Source organism: Hetaerina americana, unplaced genomic scaffold, assembly GCF_022747635.1.
Source record: "Hetaerina americana unplaced genomic scaffold, ioHetAmer1.1.p SCAF_7, whole genome shotgun sequence".
Taxonomy (NCBI): Eukaryota; Metazoa; Arthropoda; class Insecta; order Odonata; family Calopterygidae; genus Hetaerina; species Hetaerina americana.
The window spans coordinates 11,052,744-11,080,658 of NW_027287316.1; the positions used below are offsets into that span (position 1 = coordinate 11,052,744).

A 27,915-nucleotide genomic window follows, 5' to 3' on the forward strand; every position below is an offset into this window, starting at 1 on the left:
TCATTGTAGATTGAGAGGTATATTTGATCCATCTAGGACTTAGCATTCACGATGTAGATTAAGGCAAGACAGTTTCATTCTTATTTCATGATAAGACATTAGATTTATAAAATGTTTCGACAAGAATTATGTCTGACTCTTAAGAGACACAATATGGACCATATTTTTTAAACCTATTTTCTCCTTTTCATCCAATTTCAGCAATAAAAGCAGTAGCCCTGATCATTCTTAATCATCTTGGAGTTGTAGCTCTATCTCCGGTGAAAAATCTTGTATTTTAAGGGTTGCATGATTTTGTCGCCACTAAATATCATCTGATGACATTCTTTTGAAAAATTACTACTTCCATTTGGTGAAACTCATAAATATAATTCATGCCTACTTTGATGGTATATATATATATATATATATATATATATATATATATATATATATATATATATATATATATATATATATATATATAACCGGCTTTACGCTGTCTCAAACAATTTATTAATTTTCCACCTTGGAAGAATGGACAGTTGGACGCCTATTTCTTGTATACCTCTGGCGTAAGATCAAAATTATTTTGTTCACTCTGCAAAATATACATAAAATTTTATTTATAAAGTGGAAAAGCCTTTTTCCCCAATTTGGAATTATGTTTCCTAAGTATTTGTGCCGTTTCGAATAGATTTTTTCATTAACCTTGATTCTATTTTTATAATGCTACTGTACCTTTATTTGTTTCATGAACCTCCCTCCAGCCTCTCTGTTGCACCATTGTTGTTCTTCACTATCGCGGCACGACTTCCATGGAATGAATTTCTCTATTCTGTAACGTATAATATTTAGAAAAGTTTCCAAGAGTTCTCTGTGTTAGAGCCATGAGTTAACAACATGAATGTTTGCAGTTCAAGTCTTGACGTCTCCCAAGGACCTTTAGAGTTACCTTTGTGAAAAAGATAAACTTTTAGCTTTTTTTTAATCATATCCACGAGCTTAGTTTCAGCTCTTATTACTACAGCTTTGTGATTTCTAATTCGCTGGATTGTGCCCCCGATTTTAAGATTTCTTTGGGTATTAGTTGCAATCGTGTCAAGTATGCTACTCCCTTGCATCGGCGATTTTCTCTAACGAGACTTTTGTCAATATTTGCAGGTTTTAGCCTAAACTGCCTGCATATTTATATATATATATATATATATATATATATACTACCTTGATCAAAAATTTCCCGGAATTTATTCAGAAAATTAAAAATACAAGTTTATTCATCTAAATCTATATTGTCCCCTTCAAAGTAATCCCCATCGACTGCAACACACTTATGCCAGCGCTTGATCCAATCCTCGAAACATTTTTTATATTCGGTTTTCGGTATGTCCATCAGTGCTTCCTGCGATTTTTCCATTACTTCCTCTCGGCTGCTAAAACGCGTTCCCCGTAATGGTTTTTTAACTCGATTGAACAGAAAGAAGTCACAGGGAGCCAAATCAGGTGAATTCGGTGGCTGTTGGATGGTATTTGTTGCATTTTTCGTCAAAAATTACGAATAATGATAGCACTGTGCGACGGTGCGTTATCATGGTGCAAAATCCACGAGTTTTCTGCCCACATTTCTGGTCTCTTTCGGCGAATTGCTTCACGCAAACGTCTCATAACGCCCAAATAATACTCTTTGTTTACTGTCTGGCCTTCTGGCAAAAATTCATTATGCACTACACCGTTGTAATCCATGAAAACCGTCAGCATTGCCTTCTTTTTTGACTGAAAACGACGTGGTTTTTTTGGTCTCGGCTCATTTGGTGAACGCCATTCACTTGCCTGATGTCTGGATTGCGTGTCGTACTCATAAACCCACGTCTCGTCTCCAGTAATGATCCTTTTGATGAATGTGGGATCGGATTCAGCCTCGCAAATCATGTCTTTTGCGACGTCAACACGGTCTCTTTTTTGCATGAAATTGAGGTCTTTTGGCATGCTACACGACGGAAACCCAAATCATTAACCACAATGTCTTGGGCGGATCCATAGGCAATGTTCAAGTCCTCCGCTATTTCTCTGATGGTTAATTTGCGGTTATTGACCAACATTTCTTTTACTTTATCAATTTTTTCACCGACTTTCGATGTCGATGGTCTGCCACTGCGTTCATCATCTTCGATTGACTCACGACCACTTCTGAACCGCTCGTGCCACTGGTAAACGACCGTTTTTTTTAGAGAATCGTTGCCGAAACACTTTTCCAACATTTCCAACGTCCGTGCGCCACTAAATCCGTTTTTTACGCAAAATTTAATACAAGTTCGTTGTTGTAAATTTAAATCCATTTCTGCAATTGTAAAAAATCGCCAACACACACAGAGATAGATGTACTCTTGGCTACGTAACTTTTGCAAATGTCAAGTTATGACACTAAGATTTAAAGGGAATATCAACAACAGATGTACCAATTTAACAAAAAAAAACAGAACTTAAATCGGAACGATGGGAGCGCCACACGGTGGTTATTCCGGGAACTTTTTGATCAAGGTAGTTTATATGTATATATATATATATATATATATACACACACACACACATTCAATCACGAAATCCCGCGAAACGGTGAGCAAATACTCATTAACATAGAAATATATATAAGGAAAAGGGATAGGAACACATATAAAGGACGAACACAGTGGTCCGTCCGGCAAGTGGAAACATCCGGAGTTCAAGTGCCGGTCTAGGAAATGATTTTACACTTGTGATTTGCTTGATTCCGCCTTCCCCACCACTACTGCAATGACTATATGTATGTATATATATATATATATATATATATATATATATATATATACAATTAATTGGGACATTACTCTTGGGTATTTACTCCTATAGAAGGGATCTGAACTGTCGACGTTAAATTTTCGTCGTGTGCTCGTTTATCTTGCGCGCTATATTGGGCGATCCCTCCTGCGTCGAATGAACTCCCACACAATTCAGAGTGTCCCAAAATGACTAAAGGATGTGTCGTAAGTCAATAAAATCCACTCCAATATTCCGACAACCCCTTCCGAGAATATTATTTAGCTAATCTAAAGGGCTCCAAATCATGCTACCACGGTCTACCCTCGGGACGATACTACAAATGCTTATATTTATTCCGCCTGGCACAGGACATTACTAGGAGAGATCAATTTAACTTCTTATCTCAAGATCTAAATTTTGAAAGTCCAAAGAATACGTTTCATTTCCTTTTAGAAGAATGCATTACATCAGGTCAAGGTATAGATTTACGTACACTAACGAAAATCATGAAAATAAATATATTCATTCAAATACTTATTCGCAGCTATAGTACGTGACCAATTGAATTTACCAATAGTTGTGTACAATTTTTTATGATACATTCAATTCTATATTGCATTACTATGACTATATATTATCATATTTTATCATATCCTCGCTATCTTATCCTATATGCAGCCATTTTTTTTCAAGCGTTTATTTTTTGAAGTATATTTATTTTCTAAGACATAATCAATTTTCTGGCAGTATTATTTCTGATTAAATTTTAATACTTAATGCAAAAATACCAAAAACGTTTAGTGTGAATTGCCATTTTGATTGGATTTTTATAAAGGGTGCTTAAATGCTTGGAGTAAGTAATCGACAAGAGGGACATGGTTCCTGGTCTTCTCAGAGTGAGGGCGATTTAAGCATTCAGCGTACACATTTATCCTTCTTATCCGGGGAGATCCAGGCGTGCACTTAGCAAGTCATGAACATTCTGGGAGGCACGAGTAAGCTACGATACAGCCATGGCCTGAAATGACCTTTGGCTAGGGAACAAGAAAGTCTACGCCGACAATATGCGAGAGTGCACACTCTTGAAATGTCTTCACAGTGGTGAAGTAATCTGCGCAGTTAACTCTCTCGGTCCCTAATAGTGTCTGATATATCAAGTTCCACCTAAGTATGCCGTGCACCTGTGCTCTCACGATTTGTATTATTGCATTTGTATGATTGACTTTGGCTTATAAATTATACTCAATATTTTGGCCTTTGTAAAACAAATTTTATTTCAACAGAGTCAATGGTAATAAAGAAATTGAACAGACTGGTTAGCCTTATCACTTATAGGTAGCTCTTTTGATCTTATTTTTAATTTAAGGTTTAGTGTCATATAGTTTTAGTTTTTCAACAGTAAAAGGGCGTAAGATTCTTCCAAATTCATCCACAGGACTTTCTGAAGACACTTTTTAGAAAAAAAAAAGGAAATCATGTATTGACCCAATTATCACGTCTTTTTTATATATAAGATAATCGCTTAATTGATGTCAATCTAAAAGATAAATTACTCTAACTCTTCTAAAAATGAGCTGCTATTACTCATTGGCCAATAATTAGAATTTTGCCAAATCACGAGTGACGATTCACATTGAATCACTGTAAATTGAGTAAATGCATTTCGATGCTAATGTTCTTATCAGATATTTGCGAAAAGAGAGAAAGTAGACAGCTAATAACCTACTTGGAACCGTTCCAATTTACTTTCAGTGGAACATCAAAGGGAAAATTTATAAGGTCAAACCTATATAAAATCAACGGCTAACTCATACCTAAAGGTAGGATGTGGGGAAAATTTTCCCTTTTGATGGTTTTGTATTGCTATTTATTATGCCGAGTCATCGTTCTGCAAAAAAAGAATAATAAAAACTAAAGCCTTCCGCTTCCCATTCGGACGTGAAAGCGCTTCCAGTCTCTCCGCCCGGGGTGTCTGCCAAATGGAGGTGTACGTGGCGAGCTTTTTGCCTCGTCGGAACGGGGAAATGAGCCCGTGGGTAGCAAATTGAGAAGAGGCTATTCTGTAATTGATTTGAGAGAGATGAACACCTTCCAAAGTAAACTTTCTATCTATTGTTGGGCCCTATAAATAACTTGGTGTTAATTTTGCTCGTCCATTTATTTGAGTTCTGTAAATACTCCCCAGTACTCAAATGAATTATAAAAAATATAAGTTCTTGACCAATCAGACAGCTATACATTATTTGGTGAAATATTTTATCAATTTTATCCAAACAGTCCTGCATGTTCAATTATTTAAAAGTACTCTTATCTACTTGTAGACCTCATACAAAAGTACTAACAAAATGAGTATCAATAATTTAAATTCCAAGAAACTTTTTTCTGCTGAAGTTGGTATAGAATCGACATTTTTGCGGACGCAAAATCATCCTTATTTTGTAAAGTACCGAAAATTGATCACAGCATATTTTCTAAACATATGTTTTGAAATTATTCAAAGAACATATGGATTCTATCTGGTATAGTTTTTGTAGCCATTAACGATTCAAATCTGCGTATTTCAAAATGACTCTAAGAGATATTAGTGTGAAAACACGAGAGCATATATTATTTGAAAATACTTATTTTTGCCACTAATTATTTTTTGACGATCAACTTACACGCCCTAATTACGAAATCATCGTAACATATTTATGAGAGAAATCACAAACAAATGGGTTGAATCGCATTCAAATAGCCAACAGAGATTTTAGTTATACATGTCTAATTGACCTTCATGTATTCTAATAATGCAAGAACGTGGATAAATTATAGAACTGCATTACAGTCTCTCTCATTGCAATCATTAATAAAAGGACCTTTTTTCAAACACCAGTGTGCAACGAAATTAAACGGAGACCTTATTGACAAGGAGATATATATCTAAAAATAAGAAGTATAAATATTAAAAAAAAATTGAAATATTTCACTGGTAAGGGTCACCGTGGGTGGGTGGAATTGCAACCCGAAATCAGTTTGAACATTACCAAGGTGGCAACATTTATCTCAGTTATTTTTAGGAGCACTTCCCAAAGCTTTGAACAGCTTTTATTCAGTTCAAGTTTTATTTTCTCAGTAAATTAAAAACGTTTAAAAACCCTATGCAAATTCGGGCAAGAATTTCGCAAGTGGAATTAATGAATGCGTATTCGTTAGGGTTAAAACAATTATTTTTAATTGCAAAAATTCATAAAATTACTCCCTGGGCACTTCTTTAATTTTTTGTACATCCAGCACTCATTGGCCTACCTTTCCCGAAGTTCGTGATAACTGCGAGCAGAGAAATCTCTCGCTCACGCAGGCAAACCGAATTTCACATGATATAAACTCCGATAACTTTGAGGGCGTTTTAACTGCAAAAGGACCGACACCGATGTTTCTTTTGTGCCAACATTTTTCTAATTGTCTTATCACCACCGATTTAATTTGATTCAACAAAACAATTAAAAATGAAATTGCTGTGACCACATTAACAAACGATGGAACATATTCAATTACATTGAGATGCTTACGCGTTAGACTCCGTCGAGGATGAAGGTAAATATATTCCTATTCATACCAGACCATTAGAATTAAACTCAAAATATATAATACTTAACGTTTAGGCGTTTTGCATTGGGATTAGAGTAAAACCTATTTAAGTACTCGTATCTTGTCTGGGTGTTTAGAAGGAGAGGAGACAGATGACAATGTTGTTTCAATTCTGCAATATCTCAGAAATGTAAGCCTAGTTCTTAGGAAGAGGGGGCAGACAGCGAAAGTCTCCTGTTCCATTAGCAATTAGTGGGATTTTATGTAGGGATAGAATATTTTGGGGATGGATATTGTGGGCATTAGCTATCTGTTAAACTGCATAAATTTTCTGCTATAAATTACCGAATTTTATACAAATATAGTACTTCTGGAAATAACTAGATAAGACTCTTTCGCTGACAAAAGTGTAGTAAATAATCAAAATATTTAAATCGTATTATGAGCATATAACCAATTAAAAGTGATTTCATTACATATTCCCTATTAGGAAAGGGTTTAAAGTTGACAAAAATATTGTTGAAATATTTCAACATTTTGAAACAAAAAGTATGAAAATATCAGCAAATCACTCTTTAATAAATGTTTAAAAAGTGAGAATTGAATGATTTCATATGGTCTTAGATGAAATGATAGCAGTACGGAAGTTTGCTCAATGTTACGCTTAAATGAACAATAAATGGTTTCATCGAATTAACCACTACCTTGAAGGATAATCGTAATGTTTTCCAAATAAAACTACCGGTTTTCCGTCGGGGGTAAAGTGATAATGAGAGGCTCTAGGAGACCGCTTCTCCCAGAATCCACTACACGGACGTCAGGGTTCGCCAGGTGATCTCCGACCTGTCATTTCCGTAAATTCTGCGTTGATGAGTCATTTTTCATTCATACAACATGACATCGGCGGACGTTACCGGCACACTCATCGTCTCCCTGAGAAGTGAGGGCCCGGGGGCTACCGGCGAGTGAGGCGCAGCATGGTAGCAGGGCATGTCCGCCTAATGTGAATGCGAAATGACTGATCTGCATAAAATATTCGGTTGTAGAGCAAACCCGAGAAACGCTTGTGCTCGGAGGGAGAGCATGGGAACAGCTTGGCAATCTCTTGCGAAGATCCCAACGTGCCCCCCCCATACCACCCCCTCCCTATTCCCTTTTGGACCAGCATCCACTTCCCCTCTTGATACCCTTGGGAGTCTCGTCTCCTTACACGTTTTCTCTCATTGGTTTCACCTCTCTGATCTCCTCCCCCCGCACGAACATCTAACTCTACTTCACCCTTCTTTTCTTCCAGCTTCTGCGTCCAAACACGGCTCTCCATTGTTTCATCGGAGCTCCAATGCAACCACATAGTCGCCGTGGCCTTCTCAAGGGCGGCAGTTTTACTAATGACATTCTGATATTGAACTCGTATTGAAAATCGTAAAAGTTTATGGGACGCAAGGGTCGACTCTGAGGGAAATTGCACTGGTATTTTCTCATCTAAGACGCAAAATATCTTTCAATATTATACCTTCTAATTTTTCATGACATATTGCATTCAATTTAGACTGTTAGGGCCACCGTTGCGGTTCTTCTCATCTATTGCATTTAATATGTCAATTATTTTATCCATGTGTGTGTGGATCATAACTTAGGAACGGCAAGAGGTGGAAAAAAGTAATCTATATGAAAGTGTGTAAATTTTCTATGAATATTGCGTTCTATAAAAATTTCATGAATACTGTATTCGGTGATAAGGATTCCACGGATTACAAGTACTTGATTAGAAATATTCGATCATTCTTGAATCAGTTTTCAAAGGGATCAAATTATGACAGCAATTTATAAAAATTCAATAGAACTTTCTCATTAATTTGAAGAGTCTGTTTGTCCAGCACAAATACAAGCTTGGGAAAATGGAAGGTGCTTACTCTTACGCTAATTTAGACAATCCATGGCAGCATTTATTGCAAATTTATTCGATACAAGATAACAGTGAATAAATCGTTTGATATGGGTTCTGTTACCAACTCTCAGGCCATTAGCTGCTGGCCAACAGGCGAAACATATTATCTTTTCAATGGTATTACTTGATATTTAAACCAAACTGGATCGAACACCCATTCCAGAAACTAAGCTTCAGGTATTCTCCTTAATGGCAAGTGAGATTATTACTTTATTAATGTTAGGTGTGATCGGAATATTTACTCCAAAAATAGCATATTAGTCTATTAAATTTGAGTCACCAATGGGCCGTAATGGCGACATCTGTCTGTTTCGTGTGATTTGAGAGCGAACTACGTGAAGTTTTATTTTATATTGTAATTATAGAGCGGTTTCTGTTATTGGTAAAATTCCCAATTTTACCCTTTTTGGTATTTGTAGATATTAGCATGTTTATAAGTACGCAAATACTTTTGCAGGAAGAATGAACCTACAAGAGTAATACCAAATTGTTTTAAAAAAATGCCCGTTGGGTGCATCTATTCTCCGGTGTTGCCAGCAAGTAATTTGGATAGTTTTCAACACTGTGATTTGAGACACTTTTTCTCGACAATAGAGGAACAGCATTGCCGTCTGATGATCGCCCTATTGCATCTTCCTTCGTCGACTGCTATATATAAATTTTGCTATCCATTCATGCTTCATAGAAATTCAACATAGCCTTATATCCCTAAGAAACTTTGCAAAAATAAGGTTGGGCCTGCATTAAAAATTGACTTGTGCCCTTGGTGCAAGGGTACGACTTACCATGAGATTATCTTATTCCTAAAACTTAAATCAGATTTTATTCCATAACTCTGTTCAGTGTTCAATCCAAGGAATGTGAAAGAAACACATATAGGATTAGGAAGAACTGCCATTTGAGGTTTTATATGAATTTTAAAGTCATTACAAAATATTAAATGGCTTGGTTCAAAGGTACCCCTTACTATTTAAATCCGCAACCATCCGGGCAGTTACTGAGAGCCCTTTACTAACTAGGCTTATGATGGAGATTAAGAATGACAAGAAAAGGATATATACCTATCCCATGGGACGTTTCTATTAGAGATATTTCAGTATTTAAGATAAGGAGAAGTTTAAGAACTAGATCAGCCACTGGTATTTTTGCCAGCGAAGAAAATGTACGGTTTTATTACCCACTAACTTTCAATTGTACTTGTATTATTCGGTTTCAGCCGCAATGAGAATGCATATATTATTTTTACTCCTTAATCAATGTATGATCTCTCCATGACCGATCCCATCAGGGTCTACGCACTTGTCATTGGGATACAAACATTAAAAATGGATAGTATAAACGGTACACCAGAGCGATGCGGTAAAGTTAAAAAAAACAAAGATTTTATTTTCTTTCGGGGTGCCTTTCGTTGGCGAGTAATAACGTAGGCAGTAGGGATATAATAAATAAAGAAAATGTCCGTTTTCAATCGAAAGAAAATAGATATAATGGACTTTCCTTTTTTTGATAAAAGTCGATTATATTTATCAGTATTGGAGTTATTCATCAAATGGAGCCAATCCTCTACACGATAGAAGACTCTTATTACATTGCTGGGGCTCAATCAAGCTGCTATCATATGGAGATATGACAGGCCATTTTGTGCCCGAAAAAGGATAGACCTTGATGCTGGGAGCTTTGCAAATCCAAATTCCACCACCTGCCAATAGAGAGGCCGGGAGCCGCAATTTAAACTCCGGGGAATGTGGATCAACGCCTTTCAGTTCGTCCGATGCATACATAATTACTTTTCCTGCAGAAACATATTAAATCGGAAATGCTTGCTGACTCTTTTCTTTGTCTGTGGTGGCCGAGGAAAAAACAGCACAATGCCCTTCACGAGCACGCAATTCAGAAAATCGAAGTGTGTCAATAGATGCACGATAAAAGCACATCTCACCATGCTGATAATGGATACCGTTTCGCGATTTTTCTGCAGCGTTAAATCATAGATAAAAAAGATTTTGAATTGAATTTCAGTAGCGAAGAGGATATTTACAGTAGTTATGCATTATTTTAGAAATGATTTGTTAACTGTAAGCTGTAAGATCCCAGTAAAACTCGTTCAAAATAAATTAATTGTTGAAGGTCTCTGAAAACTGTGCTAATGAAAACATTTCACTGTATTCCAAGAAATATTAGGCTTAGTGTGTGGAAGCGAACAACAAAAAATTAACACACTATCAATTTTCTCCTGCCAGAATAAAAAACGTTTACAAATCGATAACAATTAGCGTACTTTTAGCTTCACTCTAAATTACATTTTGGCATAAGTCCTCACAAAATGATATTTATAAATTATTACCGCGATAACACATACGTCGAGGGATTACGTTGTAATATCCAAGGACATAAATTTCATTTCGCATCGACCCTAATTGAAAGCTGAGCGGCGGGGTAGAATGACAGAAAAAAGGCAATAGTTTTTTTTTTGCAAATGACTTCCACGACACGTTATACAAATTCTCCGCTCCTAAACAAGCAGCTACCAACATTCATTTTGAAACCAATTTAAAAAGAACGAAGCCTTTGTTTACTTTGCCAGACTGTTTAATTTCCGCACTCCACCCATTAAATATCGATTTTCCTCTCTCCTTTACCTGGGCTCGTGGGAGTGCACGCAACAGTTTCTTCCTCAACACTGAAAACACCGTTCTCCTTTTCCGATCTCATCATCCAACTTGATTCTCCACTTTAGGACTCGAGAATGAATACTGCGCTGGCTTGGAAAAGTATTTCATCTATCAAAACCATCCTCTACCGACAGACTAATAAAACATTTCAGACTTTAAATGGTAGATATCCGTTAATTAACTAACTAATTAGTTAAACGTTGCTAAAACGATGAAAAAATGCATCCAATATTATGTCAATTGAAACTTGTGAATACATATTTCTATTTTTTTTAAATCATAAAAAAAACCAAAGTAACTAAACATAGGGTCGGTTTTATAGATGAGAATAAACCTTACTTAATTCTAAGGCGGAAGGTTTGCAAAGTTCACACAACAGCTTACAGGTGTCAGTCACCTTACCTCTGCGTAGGAGATCTCCCTAAAAGATTTGGTACCCAAAATATCATGTGCCTCATTGGAGCTTCCCGGATTGGAGTCAATAGTTGCCACCCGGAATTAAACCCGGGTCCTTTGAAAAGCACTCTACCCCTGAGTTATCACGTCTTCCTAAATTTTGATTAAGTATATTTTGATACTTTAACTTATTTTCATCATATAAATGGGATAGTTGGGAGTGAGTAGTAGTAGTCGCACATGAATGGTTGGGAGGGTAAAATCGAGCAGAACACAAGATCCTTGATCAGGAAACTTTTTTTGCGGTTTTGGATAAGTATACATGTGAATGAATGTTCGCCATTTGGCGGATTTTCGTGTTTGAATATATGTACCAAAATGTCCGAATACATGCCAGTGTCCTTTTCCATATTTCCACTTATTATTGTGTTGTCTAACGCCATCTCGCTCCCACGTGTGACAAGACCAGAATTGCCCTTATCAGAAGGTGTCTGCTTCCCTTTTCGGTTAGAGATATCGGTGACCCTCATGAGCACGAGGCACTCCTCGAGAGCACCTCAAGCATCTCGAATCTCCCGACTCCTGAGCCGATTCTCTCAGATTACCGACACCTTATAGGACCGTGAGGTTTCTTCTTCTTTAATCGGGAATGACCCCAAAGACGGCAAAGACGAATCCATTGGTGGAGTCCCTGAACCACACGTCCTAACCCGCAGCTCCTCAGTTAGGGGCTTTCTTGTCAGGATTGCAATCGCAAAGGCCAGAAAACAGAATTATTTTTCCACACAACGGCCTAAAATGATGAAATTTATACCCTCCAACAACTTAACCCAAGTTGACTTGACCGAATAACTTGAACATCTCTTCTCAATTGAGAAATTTAAAAAAAACTGTGAAACCTTTTTTCCTGCCTGCCTCGAAAAGGAACTCTTACCTAAAACGGGGATTCTACATCTATCTATGTTATAAAGTGTATTTATTTGCCACTCTTACGCTTATATATATATACATATATATATATATATATATATATATATATATATATATATACATATATATATGTATATGTATATATATATATATATATATATATATATATATATATATATATATATATATATATATATATATATATATATATATATAGTATATATATATAATCGCGGAATAATTATCTTTGAGTTTTAAATTAAAACTAATCCTTCTGTCTATGTTCAGTGAAATAAGCAATATCGTTAGCTGGTTTAAATAATAGGTTAGCTGGCTGCATAATATATAATGGGTCTAATCAATTATATTACTTATTTATTAGTGTACTTTGATTGTCTGACTAACATGTTTCAACACTAGGCAGCATTTCACATATTTTTACAAAGAAACCTTGGTAAGGTTTTTTGTATTGTAACGAAAACACACTCTCCCACATTTTTTACAAAGCTAAATTGACATTTTCCTTCACGAAGCATTTTGTAGGAACTCACAATTCAAATTAGAGCGTAAAGAAAGACTGCTTAGGTACCCAAAAACTTCATCATAGTATTTAATTTAGCTTTGATAGCCAACAATCATATTCTCAATTGCCTCCTCATTGAAATAGGAGTGAATTACAAAAATCCATTTTCAACGTATTGACCGTAGAGTTTTGTTAGGGTCGCTACTCCACGTGGAATGATTATTGCACGAATCAAGACTCTCAATGGATTAGTCTTTTGGGACTTTGACAGCATATATATTCTTTTGGTCAATTTCAATTGAAACTCTTTTGCTTACTTTGTAAAATAGCTTACATATTAGACCTATGATACAATATTCTATTTCCGAATTTAAGATCATGATAAATTAACATAAAATATTATTGACCCAAACTGGGCTTTCTGTGAATATTTGATATTTATTTATGAGAGGAAGTATTTAGTTTTGTATTTTCTCGATTTTCATATTAAAATATCAGTACTTAATGAAAAGATGTCTTTATCAGAATAAAAATTTACGAGATGTGGTGCTAAATCTATTACGGGTAACATTTTGGTGTTATCTGCTGAAAGTGACATTAAAAACCACAGTTTTCGCCCGCTAAATTGAAAAATATCAAATATAAATAACAATAAAAAATATTTATATTTAGAGATATTTCAGTTTCTTCAGAAATGTCCATTCTTACATATCAAATGCATAAGAAACTTTGAAATAGACTTTCTATTCGTGTTTGATATAGATAACTGAAACTTGCCAAAAAATTCCTTAGTTTAATTGTGGAAATCCTCTATTGCATGTGGAAGATAATCTCGATTAACGAAACCAATTATTTTTTTGGTATTTTAATTTTCTGGCACAAGTACTGAAAACACATGAGTAAACCTCTCAACGCGGGAATTTGTGTGAACGGAAATTCATTCCAAAGGAACCCCAACTTGTAATAATATAATGTGAGTAACCAAAGTATTCATTATATCTTACTCTGAATTATTCATTAAAATTATTATTAATACTTGTACATTTAACTTGTGAGTCAATTCAACACAGATGCATGAATGATCAATCGTATTTCCAGTTGGAACTGAGCAAAGCATGTGCCAGTGTTTTAATTTTTCCCAACAGACGACCTCATTTAGCCTTCAGTCATCATACTCATGGGTTTCATCAATTTCCCACCATTCCATAATAGGTCTATTGGAATTTTAAAATAACTTTTGCATAACACCGCCGCCGTTTCGAAAATCCAACACTCTCCTTTATATCGACTTATATTATATTTATGAGAGGAAGTATTTAGTTTTGTATTTTCTCGATTTTCATATTAAAATATCAGTACTTAATGAAAAGATGTCTTTATCAGAATAAAAATTTACGAGATGTGGTGCTAAATCTATTACGGGTAACATTTTGGTGTTATCTGCTGAAAGTGACATTAAAAACCACAGTTTTCGCCCGCTAAATTGAAAAATATCAAATATAAATAACAATAAAAAATATTTATATTTAGAGATATTTCAGTTTCTTCAGAAATGTCCATTCTTACATATCAAATGCATAAGAAACTTTGAAATAGACTTTCTATTCGTGTTTGATATAGATAACTGAAACTTGCCAAAAAATTCCTTAGTTTAATTGTGGAAATCCTCTATTGCATGTGGAAGATAATCTCGATTAACGAAACCAATTATTTTTTTGGTATTTTAATTTTCTGGCACAAGTACTGAAAACACATGAGTAAACCTCTCAACGCGGGAATTTGTGTGAACGGAAATTCATTCCAAAGGAACCCCAACTTGTAATAATATAATGTGAGTAACCAAAGTATTCATTATATCTTACTCTGAATTATTCATTAAAATTATTATTAATACTTGTACATTTAACTTGTGAGTCAATTCAACACAGATGCATGAATGATCAATCGTATTTCCAGTTGGAACTGAGCAAAGCATGTGCCAGTGTTTTAATTTTTCCCAACAGACGACCTCATTTAGCCTTCAGTCATCATACTCATGGGTTTCATCAATTTCCCGCCATTCCATAATAGGTCTATTGGAATTTTAAAATAACTTTTGCATAACACCGCCGCCGTTTCGAAAATCCAACACTCTCCTTTATATCGACTTGATTAACCGGTTTTTAAACCTAGTGCAAATTCAGGAAGTTTTCCACGGGTGTTCCATCAACATACTTCAGGTGTATCCGATAAATTCGCTCACGGAGTGTACGTGTCAGGAAGCTTGGGGTGACATTGTGGGTTTGCTGGATCTGGGCTTCCGTCCATGCATATTTTCAATATACGTACACTTGCGCACCACTGCTCACCCGCCGCGGTGCGAAAATCCTATCCCACCCGTCATATTCACCCCCGCACCTCTCATGCCGACAGACGGAAGGCTTAAAAAAAAGGAGGAGACGAGACGAGAAGAGAGGGAGGCCGTGGGGGTTGGGAGGATAAGGGGGACACCGTTACCTGTGGATTTGATGCTTTGCAAATCTGCGGGAATCGATTTGCGTGTCTCACCCACCGACCCACGAAACACCTCCCACTCTGCGAAGGGGCGCCTCTGTGTTGGTGTGTGCACTTGGTAGACCCAATTCCCTTTCCGGCGGAGTTTGTTCGTCCACTTACCCTTCCTTCCTTCCCTCCCCCTTCCCGCAGACCCGCTCTTAGAGTCCATGATAGGGAGCCAATGTGCTTGCATTCGGAATTCCTCCTCAAGGAGCATTCTCAACAACGTACGACTCGAGGTCAAAGCAAGAAATTACGAACTCCATAACGTCGGACTTTTGATTAAACGAATAAGTAAATCCGTCTTAGTAATTTGAATCATAAGCAGGATCCCTAACATTGCGCAATCCGTGCCTCAATATATCGGGCCTCATATTGCACCTCAATATATCGGCAAAGGTCAGTGTCGGCGATCTTCCTTGATTTACACAACGGAGTGAGCATCAATTGTGTTCATTACATTTGCTTTCCCCCAACTTTCTATTTGTGTGGATTTCAAGATGATACGCTTGTTGCCTTATGCACTTATGGTTTTGTGCTTTTAATATTTCCTTACTCTGTATTACGTAAGGTCGAGGTTGGGACACACTGCTTCGACTTGTTTTGTAAATTATTCTTGTTCAATAATGTTTAAAGGAGGGCATAATAAAAATAATATTAATAATTATGCCCATTCGACTAAATTTGTGCAATTTATTATTTGAATTTTTTTTGGGGTACCTGAATTTTAAACCCCCAATACAATTTCGTTAATTTTTGTACAAAATACGACGTCCCTTCCTTTTTTTCCCTATTTTCCTGAGGCATGATCTAAACTCCCCGTGTCCTGTTAAAATTTGCGTAGTTTCTTTTAAGTTTGAAATTTGAATCTTCATTCTTTCCTCCACGCAAGGTAGGAATCGTCTGGTTTGTTTTTTATCAAAGGAGCGCATGCTACTCTTCATTAAGTAGGGTTTGCACCATCTGAGCGGTTCCTAAGGTCATCAAATAATTCCGTAGAACGGAAATGTTCAAATATTCGGCCTAATGGCATAGCAAAATTCAATGGCGAAATTAAAAATGTAATTACGGTCAAAATGTAAACGGTCAATTCGCTTCAACGTACAATCAATTGGAACATTTAGAGAAAAACTCTGTCAAGTCTGCACAAAACACAAATTAAACGGAATAAAACATTAACAATGGAACTAAACCTAGATTTTATGGGGAAAAAATTATTCGACCCGTTTATTGAGGCTTCTCTCTCTAATCAATTTAGGTTTAACATGCATACCCCGATTGTCCGACCACTACGGTAGACCAGAGGTTCAATTTTGAAAGAGTGCCTTCCAAGGTGGATCGTCTATGGCTACTTCAGTGATGTGCTCGATTTAATTATTGACTGTGGGCTATTAAGATCGTACGTTACTGGGATCTGTTACCTTTTTTCAATACTTAATATTATAACTTAAAATTTATGTTAAAGTCCCATTGGAAGCATTTTTGGAATTATAATAACAGTTTTCTTCAATTCCTTGAGGGAGGGGTCGGGGATAAGATAGACAGGGAGCTGCTTGAGATGCGATGAGGACAAGAGACACTTAGACATTTAGCATATTTTAGAACATACGAGTTTAACTATGACATGAATGCAGTTATCATTCGGTAGGTTACACTACAAAGATAAGATAGGGGAGATAGACTCCTGCACATATAGATGCAAACATTCGTTCTTTTCTCTGACAATCAGGAATCATAAAAGCAAGAAATCAAATCCATTATAGAAAGAGTAAATACACAAGCGAGGACAAGATTAAACACTGCGTAAACATCTGCCACTTCCGTAGATTCATGTGAATGTGTATGCTGGTTGCTAGCATATGCATTTGCATGTGTGTAAGCTAAAATGGTCTTTGCATGAATATGTACATCTCAGTGGGGTGAGATTTGTCATGCTTTAGTTTCTTTTGCATATTTTGCATTCCGTTTTACGGGTTGTGTCCTGACACTCCCCACCACACGCCCTTGCGGTGGATCGCGGGGCATTGTGTAGATGCAAATGCAGATGGAGGACGTTCATAACTTGCTAAAAATAACTATGCATTCAAGATAAATTAAAGCTGTCAATCACGGATGGGTTATCTCCTCACTCAGATGCATGTGCCTGGGAATTACCAAGGTCCCTCGTAGCTGAGCGTGCATTCGAGAGGCAGTCTGTGCCTCGCGGAGTGAGATTCTACCGTGCCGGCGTTGATCGCCTCAGAGAACACATCTCTGTTCTGCCTACTTAATTCCATTTACCACCGAATAAAATTCCTCCCTCTTCTCCGGCATCACACCACCCGTTCCCCTTCCCCAGCACACAATTTGCAACAGCTACGCCCTCTTTTTAAGGGACCACTCACCTGTCTCTGTGGCTGTCAGCAGCGAGGAGGAGAGCGTCTGCCGCAGTTTACCGAGAGTCGATCCCTCCCCCTGGTCACCTCCGCTCACCACAGCACTGCTCGTACTTTCGTTGGTCGCCACCATCTGCGAATGACAGTCGATAATATCAAAACATAGACCTTTTGTGGAGAGGAGGAGGAGGAGAATTGGGAGGGGGATGGCGGGAGGTGATGGGGTGCGGGACCCCTATGGTTGTCCCCAGCGTGCACGTGTCCCCTCGTCACGCGAATATTCCCCCCTCCCTCGCGCCTCCTCCTCATTGTGTCCCGCTCACGGAAAACCACTCACGAGCTGCCGGCTCGGAGTACGCCGCTTCCGACTGGCATTGCTCGCCTTCGTCACTATCTCCATCCCTCCCCCCACCCTTTGTAACCTCCCCACCCTAGACTGCCGCTTTTATTTTCCACAACTTACAGAGAAGAAAAATAATAAATGGAAACAAAAGAGTGAGTGAGAGAGAAAGAGAGAAAGAGGACCTTTGTTTGTATACGGCCGGACTGCAAACTTGACAGCGGGGATTGTACGCGAGAGATAAATGAGACAACAACGGTGTTTCCCGCCGGCGACGTAAGTGGATTAAATGCGTCATTAATACAAGCACGTTATTCATCAGCAGGTAATTACAAAAGCCTTCACTTCATATCCAGATCGAGCACCCCGCTATAACCAACCCGACTGGGCTTTAAGGGGTAAGATTTCTTTTTGGTAAACAGGTTGTGAAACTTTTGCAACATGCAAAAGGACGAAATGAATTGCCATCCGGACGTGCAAAAAATTTCCTCGGATGTTTTAAACGAGGTAACGGTGCTCGGAAGTTTAAAAAATTGCTACTACTTGGCTCCAGTGTGGTGGTTGCTCAGCACAGATATGTCCCAATTAGGAGTCGTTGTCGTATGTCTTCTTATGCAAGTTTTCGTGCCAGTGTTATTTCATTTTTTTAAATGTAACTAAATTACACATTTTTGGTGAGCTAAATGGTTTTTAGTCATATTTAATTTGTTTGTCTGTTGCATATTTTTGTGCGAGACAAATGTACATTTGAGTATTATTAAAAATGTACTAAATAGATTATCAGCTGTGGAATTCAATACGGATATGCTCAAGGGAAGAAGGAAAGGCATTATGTTAAGAGACGTATTGTGAATGCGAGTTTAAAACAGTCTTCCCAATGACATTCATTTGTACTGGCTCGTTTTCATTAAAGTCTTTCATTTTGCTAACAATCAAGGCAAGATAGTTAAGGGATATTATAATGATATTTATTGAACTACATGAAATTTGGTGTGATGAAGAGGATTTTTAGTTTTGAGCTCATTTTTGGATAACACATCAAGATGGCCGTCAAATATAATAAAATACGACATTTGGCAAACAGTAATCGACCTATATACTTGTATATATAAATAAATAAACATACACATTAATGACCAATCCATTATTCATTAATTTATAAAATGTTGATCCATCTATATTTCATATAAATAAATTACTTTTCAAAATTACAACATAAAATGCAATATTGTAACCAGGGGTACAAATACTACTTCTCACATGTAAAAACAATCTGAATAATATCAGGATGTATAAATAAACGTATTGCCATTTTTTTCTCGTTTCAATCTCGACACGGATAGATAAATAAAATATTTTATCCAATACAAACGACTTTATTTCAGCTCTTCTGATTTGTGCGCAATAAATCGAATGTACGCAATTCTTTTTTCCTACTCCATTCTCATTTACATTTTGCAGGTCATTAAAAACAGAGAAGCAAAGATTTCGATGAAAACTCGTATTTTAATTTCATAGCATTGCGTAGGGATATTTAAGCAATATACCATTGTTAACATCATTTGGGTCAAAAATCAAGACACGTTTCAAATGACTTGCCTCGAGGAAAACTAGCAATAGGCGTTCTCTTTTCCGCGATCGGCTAAGCGCTGTGCAGAGCGAACAGACCGATCACGAAGCTAGACGCTAAAAGGGATATGATCTGGGATGTGGCATCACCCGGAGAGTTTCCTGAAATTTTCGCTCCACCGGGGTGAGTTAGCCACTTGACAGGTCTTTCCACCGCTCTATTTTCGGTGCGGTCGTATTGAGACGGTTTCCACGGGCCCTTCACCATGGTGATCCACCAGGCCACAAACATGCCCGAGAAAGCACGGGTTGGTGAGTGTCTTGGTGGAAACTGGGCCCCTTTTCCATGACGCCTATATTAAACATTCCCTTGTTATCAGTACCACGAAAGGCCGATCCTCACTCGATTGCGTCATTCACCACTCAAAATTGAAGCATTCCACAAAGTAAGGATTTTGCAGGGATTGTAGAAATAATTATACCATTATGAGTAACGCTAAGAGAGATTATTTAAACACGTCAGTAGGCAAAATGGTATTTTATATGCAGTTTATCTTGGGAATGAGGAGTTATTTTGTATAAAACTTGGTGTAACCGTACGTTTTCGAAGATGAGGGAGTATCTAAAATACTTCAAAATTTTAAATCGTGAATATAGTTTTTTACAGACACTTGTGACATCGTGACATTTTTTGCCTGGATTTTGACCCATGGTTTTAACTAAACCAAGCCACGGTAACGAAGCCACTATGCTTTGTGACACAGAAAGACTTTCAGTGTATTTACTTTTCGGCACTCAATGCATTTACAATCAATATTAAGTCATGCAGTCATCCAAGGGGTTGCTGAGAACATTAAAAAATTAGTGAGATAGGTATGAGATGAAAATAAAATCAAATATAGGTTATGATGCCTTAGAGTAGAAGGAAGACCAAGTTGAAAACTGACAATGGACGACAAAAACTAGAGCAGGTGGAACAGTTTACCTTCTCGGAAGTGTTTTGGTTGAAGATGGTCGTAGTAGTTGCGACATCAGAATTTGACAGTGAACTCAGTGAATTTGGTTATACGAAGAAGCTTGCACAAATATGAAACAGTCTATTTCAGGGGCGCAGGGTAAATATGTTAAGAAAAGATGAGTGAAAATTTTAATTTTGATGTGTATTTAACGGCGCGGATACCTGGCAAGATGCCGTTGACTTAAAAAATAAAAATATAATCCTACGAAAAATTATGACCCCAGGAGGAGAGGAGGATCAGAAATAATAGGTAATATAAGGCCTCCTCTACCACAAGCAAGTTACAGGTAAGTAGAATTGAGTAAAGAAGAATTTGATTGGGTGTTCATGCTAAAAAATAATAGGATGAACCAAATATATTTTGGAAAATCCATTCAAATAATCGATAATTATGGTATCATGTGTTTTTTTAGAATTTTAAATAAATAGTGGGGATGAACGAGGATACAGAAAATGACAAACTAAATTTCGGACTGACAATTTAATTTTGTGTTTTTGAGTGACAGCCTTAACCTCAAATGCCTGTACAACGCAGATAACAGTTGGTTATTTAGGCTGCGATGACAGGGTCGGTTTCTCGTATGGTCACCAGTTGCATATAAATGCACCATACGTGCGTTATGAGGGTCAGTGGGGCAGAGGGATGCTAAGCTGAGCACAGCAGTCACGCGATGCGTTCCCAAAGTCATTGCTCTCGGAATTTTTAAAGCATTCAAACTCACTCAGCGCGGTTAAAAATAAAATCAGTGCCTCAATATGGTAATACATTGTAGATCACTGAATACCTAAACATGACATTTTTGTGTGAAATAATACCAATTTGTTTATTCAGTGATCATAAATTTTCATTAAGCAGACACTCAAACCATAAATTTCAAACATTGTAGACGTTAACAAAAGTAAAATATCTAGGCATACGAAGAATATTAACTTTGAAGTTCTTCTGATAAATTTCGACGCACGCAGTACCCCAAAAAAGATAAATTCTGTTAAATCTTAACCCCTACAAATTTATTCATTTTCCTTATTTCCTGAGTTACTCACATTTTATAGGCAGTAAATGTAGACAAACGGGCATTAATGTATATATAAAAATAAGCATTCATTTAAATATATGGTTATTTTTACCATGAATATCTTGTTATAAAAAATCAATAAACACAGTAATCAACCTGAAGGTCGGTTTGGTAGGTGATGGTAGAGTTCACCCAGTACTAAGCCCGACGGCGTGTGAATATCTTGTCTTTTGGCCTTCCTTGATAAATCTTCCAATATTTTTTCTAACTAATCCACGGCACCTGATATGGTGTGTCCAATCTTTGCCGTTCGTCTTTGCAATAGAGTTCTCCAGTATGTTAAATTGTATCAAAATTATATTTCATTTGTAATAGGTGTTCCTTATTCTTTTAAATAATTTAAATACTGCATTGCATGTATTAGCTGCGTGGGATGTGTGCAGTATGCACACATCATATGGGGACTACAGGATAATAAGTTTGATATCCCACGCAGCTAAAGTTGTTCTCAGGATTATAAACAAAAGGATAGAGAGTAGGGCAAATGATTACTTAGGGGATGATCAGTTTGGGTTTAGGAAGGGGAGAGGTACGCGTGATGCCATTGCAGTATTGAGATTATTAATCGAGAGAAATATAGAATACAACCAGGAGGTATTTCCCTGTTTCGTATATTTCGAAAAAGCGCGTAATAGAGTGAATTGGGGAAAACTAATAAGTACATTGCAGTTAATAGGAACAGAATGGAGGGAAAGGAGGCTAATCCGCACCTTTACATGTCTCAGACTGCTCAGGTGCGAGTGGGGAACGGGGAGTCCGGATGGGCAGTGTTAGGAAGAGGTGTAGGGCAGGGTTGCCTATTATCACCGTTGCTGTTCAACTTGTATGTAGAGGAAATGATTAAAGAGGCATGGGAAGAACTGGAGGTAGGAATGAAAGTGGGCGGGGAATTCGTAAAATCAGTTAGGTTCGCTGATGACCAAGCTTTAGTTTGTCAGTCAGCCAAGGGTTTGCAAGCATTGCTGAATAAATTGGAAATTCAGTGCAACAGGTATGGGATGAAAATCAATATTAATAAAACAAAGGTTATTCGATTTTCTAGAAAGTAAAAGGCTAAGCTAAACACTAAAATAGGAGGGCAAAGACTAGAGCAGGTCGAACGGTTTACGTATCTCGGTAGTGTTTTGGACCAACACGGTCAAAGTAGTAGGGACGTAAGGAGAAGAATTGCGCTAGGCAAAGAGGTTTTCACAAGGAGGAGGGAGTTGATGACAGGGTTGAGTAAGGATATTAAGAAAAGGCTCGTGAAAACTTTGATATGGAGCGTAGTTCTGTGCGGCGCGAAAACGTGGTCATTGAAGTAGGAGGATAGTCGTAGACTGGAGGCTTTTGAAATGTGTGTGTGGAGAAGAATGGAGAAGGTGAAATGGACAGAGAAGGAAACAATTGAGGAAGTACATGGTATGGGGGACGAGGAGAGGGGTTTGTTGGGAGAAATCCTATGGAGGCAGGAAAAGTGGATGAAGGGGGTGTTGACCGGCAGTGGGATGTTGAAGACTGTAAAAGAGGGGAGAATGTTGGGCAAAAGAGGAAAGGGAAAGATCAGGATAGGGATGTTGGACGGGATGAAGGGAGGAAGGAAGCACTCAGAATTGAAGAGGGACCTGATGTAGAGTGGGATGCTGGATTTGTGTTATGTTAGGAATCACAAAATATTTACTTAGTAGCTGTGTCCATCCAAAGACCTACCTTAACCGGTAGATTACCTACTAATAATACAGAATTACCTACCAATGCAGTATTACATACCTGTAATACTGCATTTGTAGACTTTAGGCTAGAGGATAGTATTATTTGTTTCAAATTAAAACCCAAGACATACTAAAAACCTACTATATTACCGCGAAAGACGGTGATTAGCAATGCTACTCAGAGTAATCGCTGTGGGCAATTCTATTCATTATTTGTTGCTTAAAAAATGTGTATACCCTTGGATGGTTATTTGATTTGCAAAGCGTTAACATGATCGTAGTGTGTGAAACTCAGCATTGGTTAAAATTCACGCCGAAAGTAGAATACTCTGCTGTCCAAACGAATCTTAGATTGTGTATAAGCCCTTTTTGCTCATCCATGAAACGTGCTCAATTCCAGATTCCAGGTTGTATTGCAGATACAAGAAATATAAATTATTAATCTAAAAATGGCAAAGACTTAGATACCATAGATATTTCCTCATAACACTATTCACATTTTATTCATGAATGCTCAAAATTGTTTAAGCTAGTAAATGTAAGTTGAACAATTAATGCTATATTTTATGTGTAAAATAATGAATATCAATTAATGTACCCAAAATATTTGAAGGTGAATTGTTAATATTTTATAGTAAAATTTAGATTTGTGTATTCAATTTTGAAACGTGGGTTCATATAATGTAATATGTCAATCTCAAAATTTGAAATGTAAAAAAGATATTCTCATCTACATCTACGCCATTTCCCGCAAGCGAGGGGTTGGAGTGTTTGAGAAGTAGCCGAAGATGCAGAGATAATAATCTATTCATTCTCTTGAGCACAAATTATTTTTTTTACAAAACTCTCTCTTGCATGTATGCCTCTATGTATGATGTAAAATATATGCGTTTGACCAATTCTTTTAATTCTAGAAATTTAATTTCTAGAAATTAATATTTTCAGGTTCTTGGGTTTTATTTCATGACAGCGTACCGTGCGAACGAAGAACAAGTATTTGAATCTGTCTTCTGTGACGGTATCTATACCTCTATTAATCTTATATCTCTCTTGAATTATATCGCGGTGGTCAAGTTTACCAATATAATTTGGTGCCATAATAATCCTCTAGGTGTCGCCACATGACTCAGGTGTCCTGTATCTTTACCCATTTTTACAGTATCTCTTTGATATTCAAGAGACAACCAAATTGATTCCTCCAGCACAACCGTGACGCTTACTCACTTACCGAAAAATCTTTTAACAAACGTTAACAAGCTATTTTCTCTGCACCCCATCTAAATTTTTGATTGAAGTTTTCTCAAATGGATGAAAAATGAATGGCGTATTCTAAATTCTTTCTTACCAAATCAAAGCAACACCTATCTCTAGTATTTTCATTACATTTCCGTAGAGCCCGTCTCATGAAACCAAGCTCTTTCAAGGCTGACACATAAGTTCTTATGATGTGTGCACACTATAAAGGTTTGATACCTGTGCAACACCCAAATATTAGACCTGCTCTATAATGTTTAACTCGATCCTATTTATTTAATAATTTCTTTTTTATCTATTTTTTATTCTAAAACTTGAATGCTGCACATTTGCTGACATTTAACCCTAAAAGAAATTCTTTCCACCCCTCCGATATCTGGTCGAAGTCTCAAGAGAGTACCACGCTATCTTCCGGTGTTCTTGTTTTATCTACAAATCCCTGTGCCGTCCGGAAAATAAAATGAAATTGCTTTTAACGAGTAAAATTAGGTTGTAAATGTAAAGCAAGGAAGAATATGGTCCCTATTGCACTTCCCTGTGGCACTCCTGAAGTTACGTCAGCTTCTAATGAACTCAACTGGTCAACTAACACCTTGTTTACAGTTATATAAGGAGTCCCTAGTCGAATTAGTGACCTTCTCATCACCACCATAACACTTCTTCTGGTATCAATATCTTGTAAGAAACCTTTTGAATGGGCTTCTTGAATAACAAAAATACAGAATCCACTCTGGTATTCTTTCCTCCCGATTTCAGGATGTCATCAATACGAATACCCATTTGTGTTCCATATAATCCGCTCTTCCTAAAGCCCTGCTGGTTAGGTAAGAATATGTTACTACTATCGAGAAAGTCCATTTAACGCATTGATAAAAATTATATTTTTTATGGTTTTGCAGCTTACCAATGCCATAGAAATCGGTCTGAAAAATCACTGGCGTCCTCCTTATCGCCATTTTTTTAGAAAGGAGTCATGCAATCCAGTGACGAAGTACTAAACCTTTTTTTCCGACTTATCAAAATCAGGTTTTAATGAGGTTCGGCTCTTCCATAAACTCCTTAAGTTTTTTAGCATGGATTTCTTCTTCCTGTTTATTAAAGTGCCATAATCTTATGAATTTAGGACTAAAACGTTCTTCATGTCATCTATGAAGTTATTTTCAGCAACAATATCCTTAACTCTTGGATGGCCGTATTCCCACAAGTTTTAGCGCTTTAAAGTTCCAAAGTGGAAGTACAGAATGTATTTTAATATTTATGGAGCAAAATTATATTGTAATACCACTATATAAAAGCGTTTCTGTGCATACAATGCCTTTGGTTCTTAACACTCCCTCCGCTCTGCACCTGGCAGCGGTCGATGGGGAGTTATACAGTTGTGGGTTGGGTTTATGTTGGGCCAACAGTGATCTCTCTACCAAATGGTTTTCTCGTTATTTTAATATTCAAGTAAGGAACTGTAATTATTATGACTAGTAACTCCTGTTTTCATCTAAATAATTAGTGATCTTTGCATTAAACGTCCATAGTATTTGCAAAGAAATTCCTGGCTTGTTTTTTGAAAGATTAAATGTAAAAATTCATTCCATTCAATTCTAGTCGTTATTATATCAAAATGAGAACAAATGTAACACGAGATATTGTGCCGTCTTAGAAAGCGTTAAACGGTTTTTAATGTACAGGGTCGCACCCAAAAGTGGTAGGACTGATTTTTTTACAAGAATTTTATTGACGATATACTTACATCGACTTAATAATCTTCAAAGTATGCTCCTTGAGCTGCTACAAACTTAGTATAACGTTGCTCCCATTCCACGTATGCCCGCTGGAAATTTTCTTTGGGGATGCCGTTGATGACCCTCGTCGAAGCCTCTTGAACGGCCTTTATCGAGTCAAAACGTCGTCCCTTGAGTTGTCTTTTCATCAGGGGGAAGAAGAGGAAGTCCGGTGGTGCCTAATCGGGAGAATAAGGCGGGAGCGGCAACGTGGCAACGCCGTATTTGGCCAGGAGCTGTCTGACGACGAGCGCGCCATGGCACGGCGCGTTGTCATGATGAAGCACCCAGCAGTTTGCATGGCCAAATCCTGTGAAATGATGCGTTGGACGTTGGATGCAGACAGACCCAACTGGTCTGCAATTTCTTCACTGGTTAAGCGTCGGTCTGTGTTCAGCAGTGTCCTCACTTTGTCCACATTCGTGTCGAATCTTGTCGACGGCCGTCCGGAGCGATGGTCGTCTTCAACAAGCCCTCTTACCCTCTTTAAACAACTTGTACCACTCAAATACTGTGGAACGGCTTAAGGCAGTGTCCCCAAAAGCCTGCTTGATCATATCGAGGGTCTCAGTTGCCGTCTTCCCGAGTTTCGCACAAAACTTCACGGAATAGCGTTGCTCTAAATCCAGATTCATTTTGTTATTCGACGCGGACAAAAAACTTGCTTCACTAAAAACGGTGTCCTCACTCAACGACAGCCCGCAGGCGACTGAGGTTGGTGTCGGTCTGTTGCTAAGAGCCCCCTCCACCTTACCCTGCCAGGCAGACCCCCCCTCCACCACAGAGAAAATCAGTCCTACCACTTTTGGGTGCAACCCTGTATGTGTTAGCTCAAGAAACTGGTATCCAAAGAAACGAATGAATTAAAAAATTTAGGTGAGTTTAACCTCGTATTACCTCAATTAATTAATTTTCACCATACATTTAATGGCTCACCGATGGAAGATCACAGAATTACGGAACACAAAATTAGAATTTTCCAATATCTATTGATAGAAAAATATAACAAAAGAGATAATAGCAATAATATTCGTCTAACTAATCTTTAACAAAAGTTGTAAATAGGAAAATCACTCATATTGAAGGGAAAACAGTGTTTATTTAACATGTTAACATGCTTCTTAAAAGCTTGAAATTAGAGAAATTATTATATTTGCTTAACTTTAACTCTTGATTTATAAATTGTCAAATTTATTGTCACTAAGGTGAGAGACACATGAGCTCCAGTTACTAGTATTACCATATTTTTACACGATACTTGTATAGTCAATGTTCCCCCTTCGGTTTTACACGCCCTGTTGATTAACTGAAGACAATTTAAGGTTGAAAAAAATTATTGATTTAAATTATTTTGTCTTTTAATTATTACGTAATTCATTAAAACACAGAATATGAGGGCTGAACGAAAAAAAGATTTTCCTCCCTCACTACTCCAAACACTGGAACTCCGCTGAATATATAAAACAGA

General features: G+C 37.2%; 1 protein-coding gene across 5 annotated transcripts in view; it reads right to left on the reverse strand.

Moving 5' to 3' along the window:
* The window catches only part of Fife (regulating synaptic membrane exocytosis protein fife), a 426,424-nt gene that overhangs the window by 161,546 nt on the left and 236,963 nt on the right, over positions 1–27,915 (reverse strand). For all 5 annotated transcript variants that reach the window (XM_071595176.1, XM_071595175.1, XM_071595174.1 and 2 more), the window contains exon 3: positions 17,734–17,857. In XM_071595176.1, the coding sequence (XP_071451277.1) occupies positions 17,734–17,857 (124 nt within the window). The remainder of the gene's footprint in view (positions 1–17,733; positions 17,858–27,915) is intronic.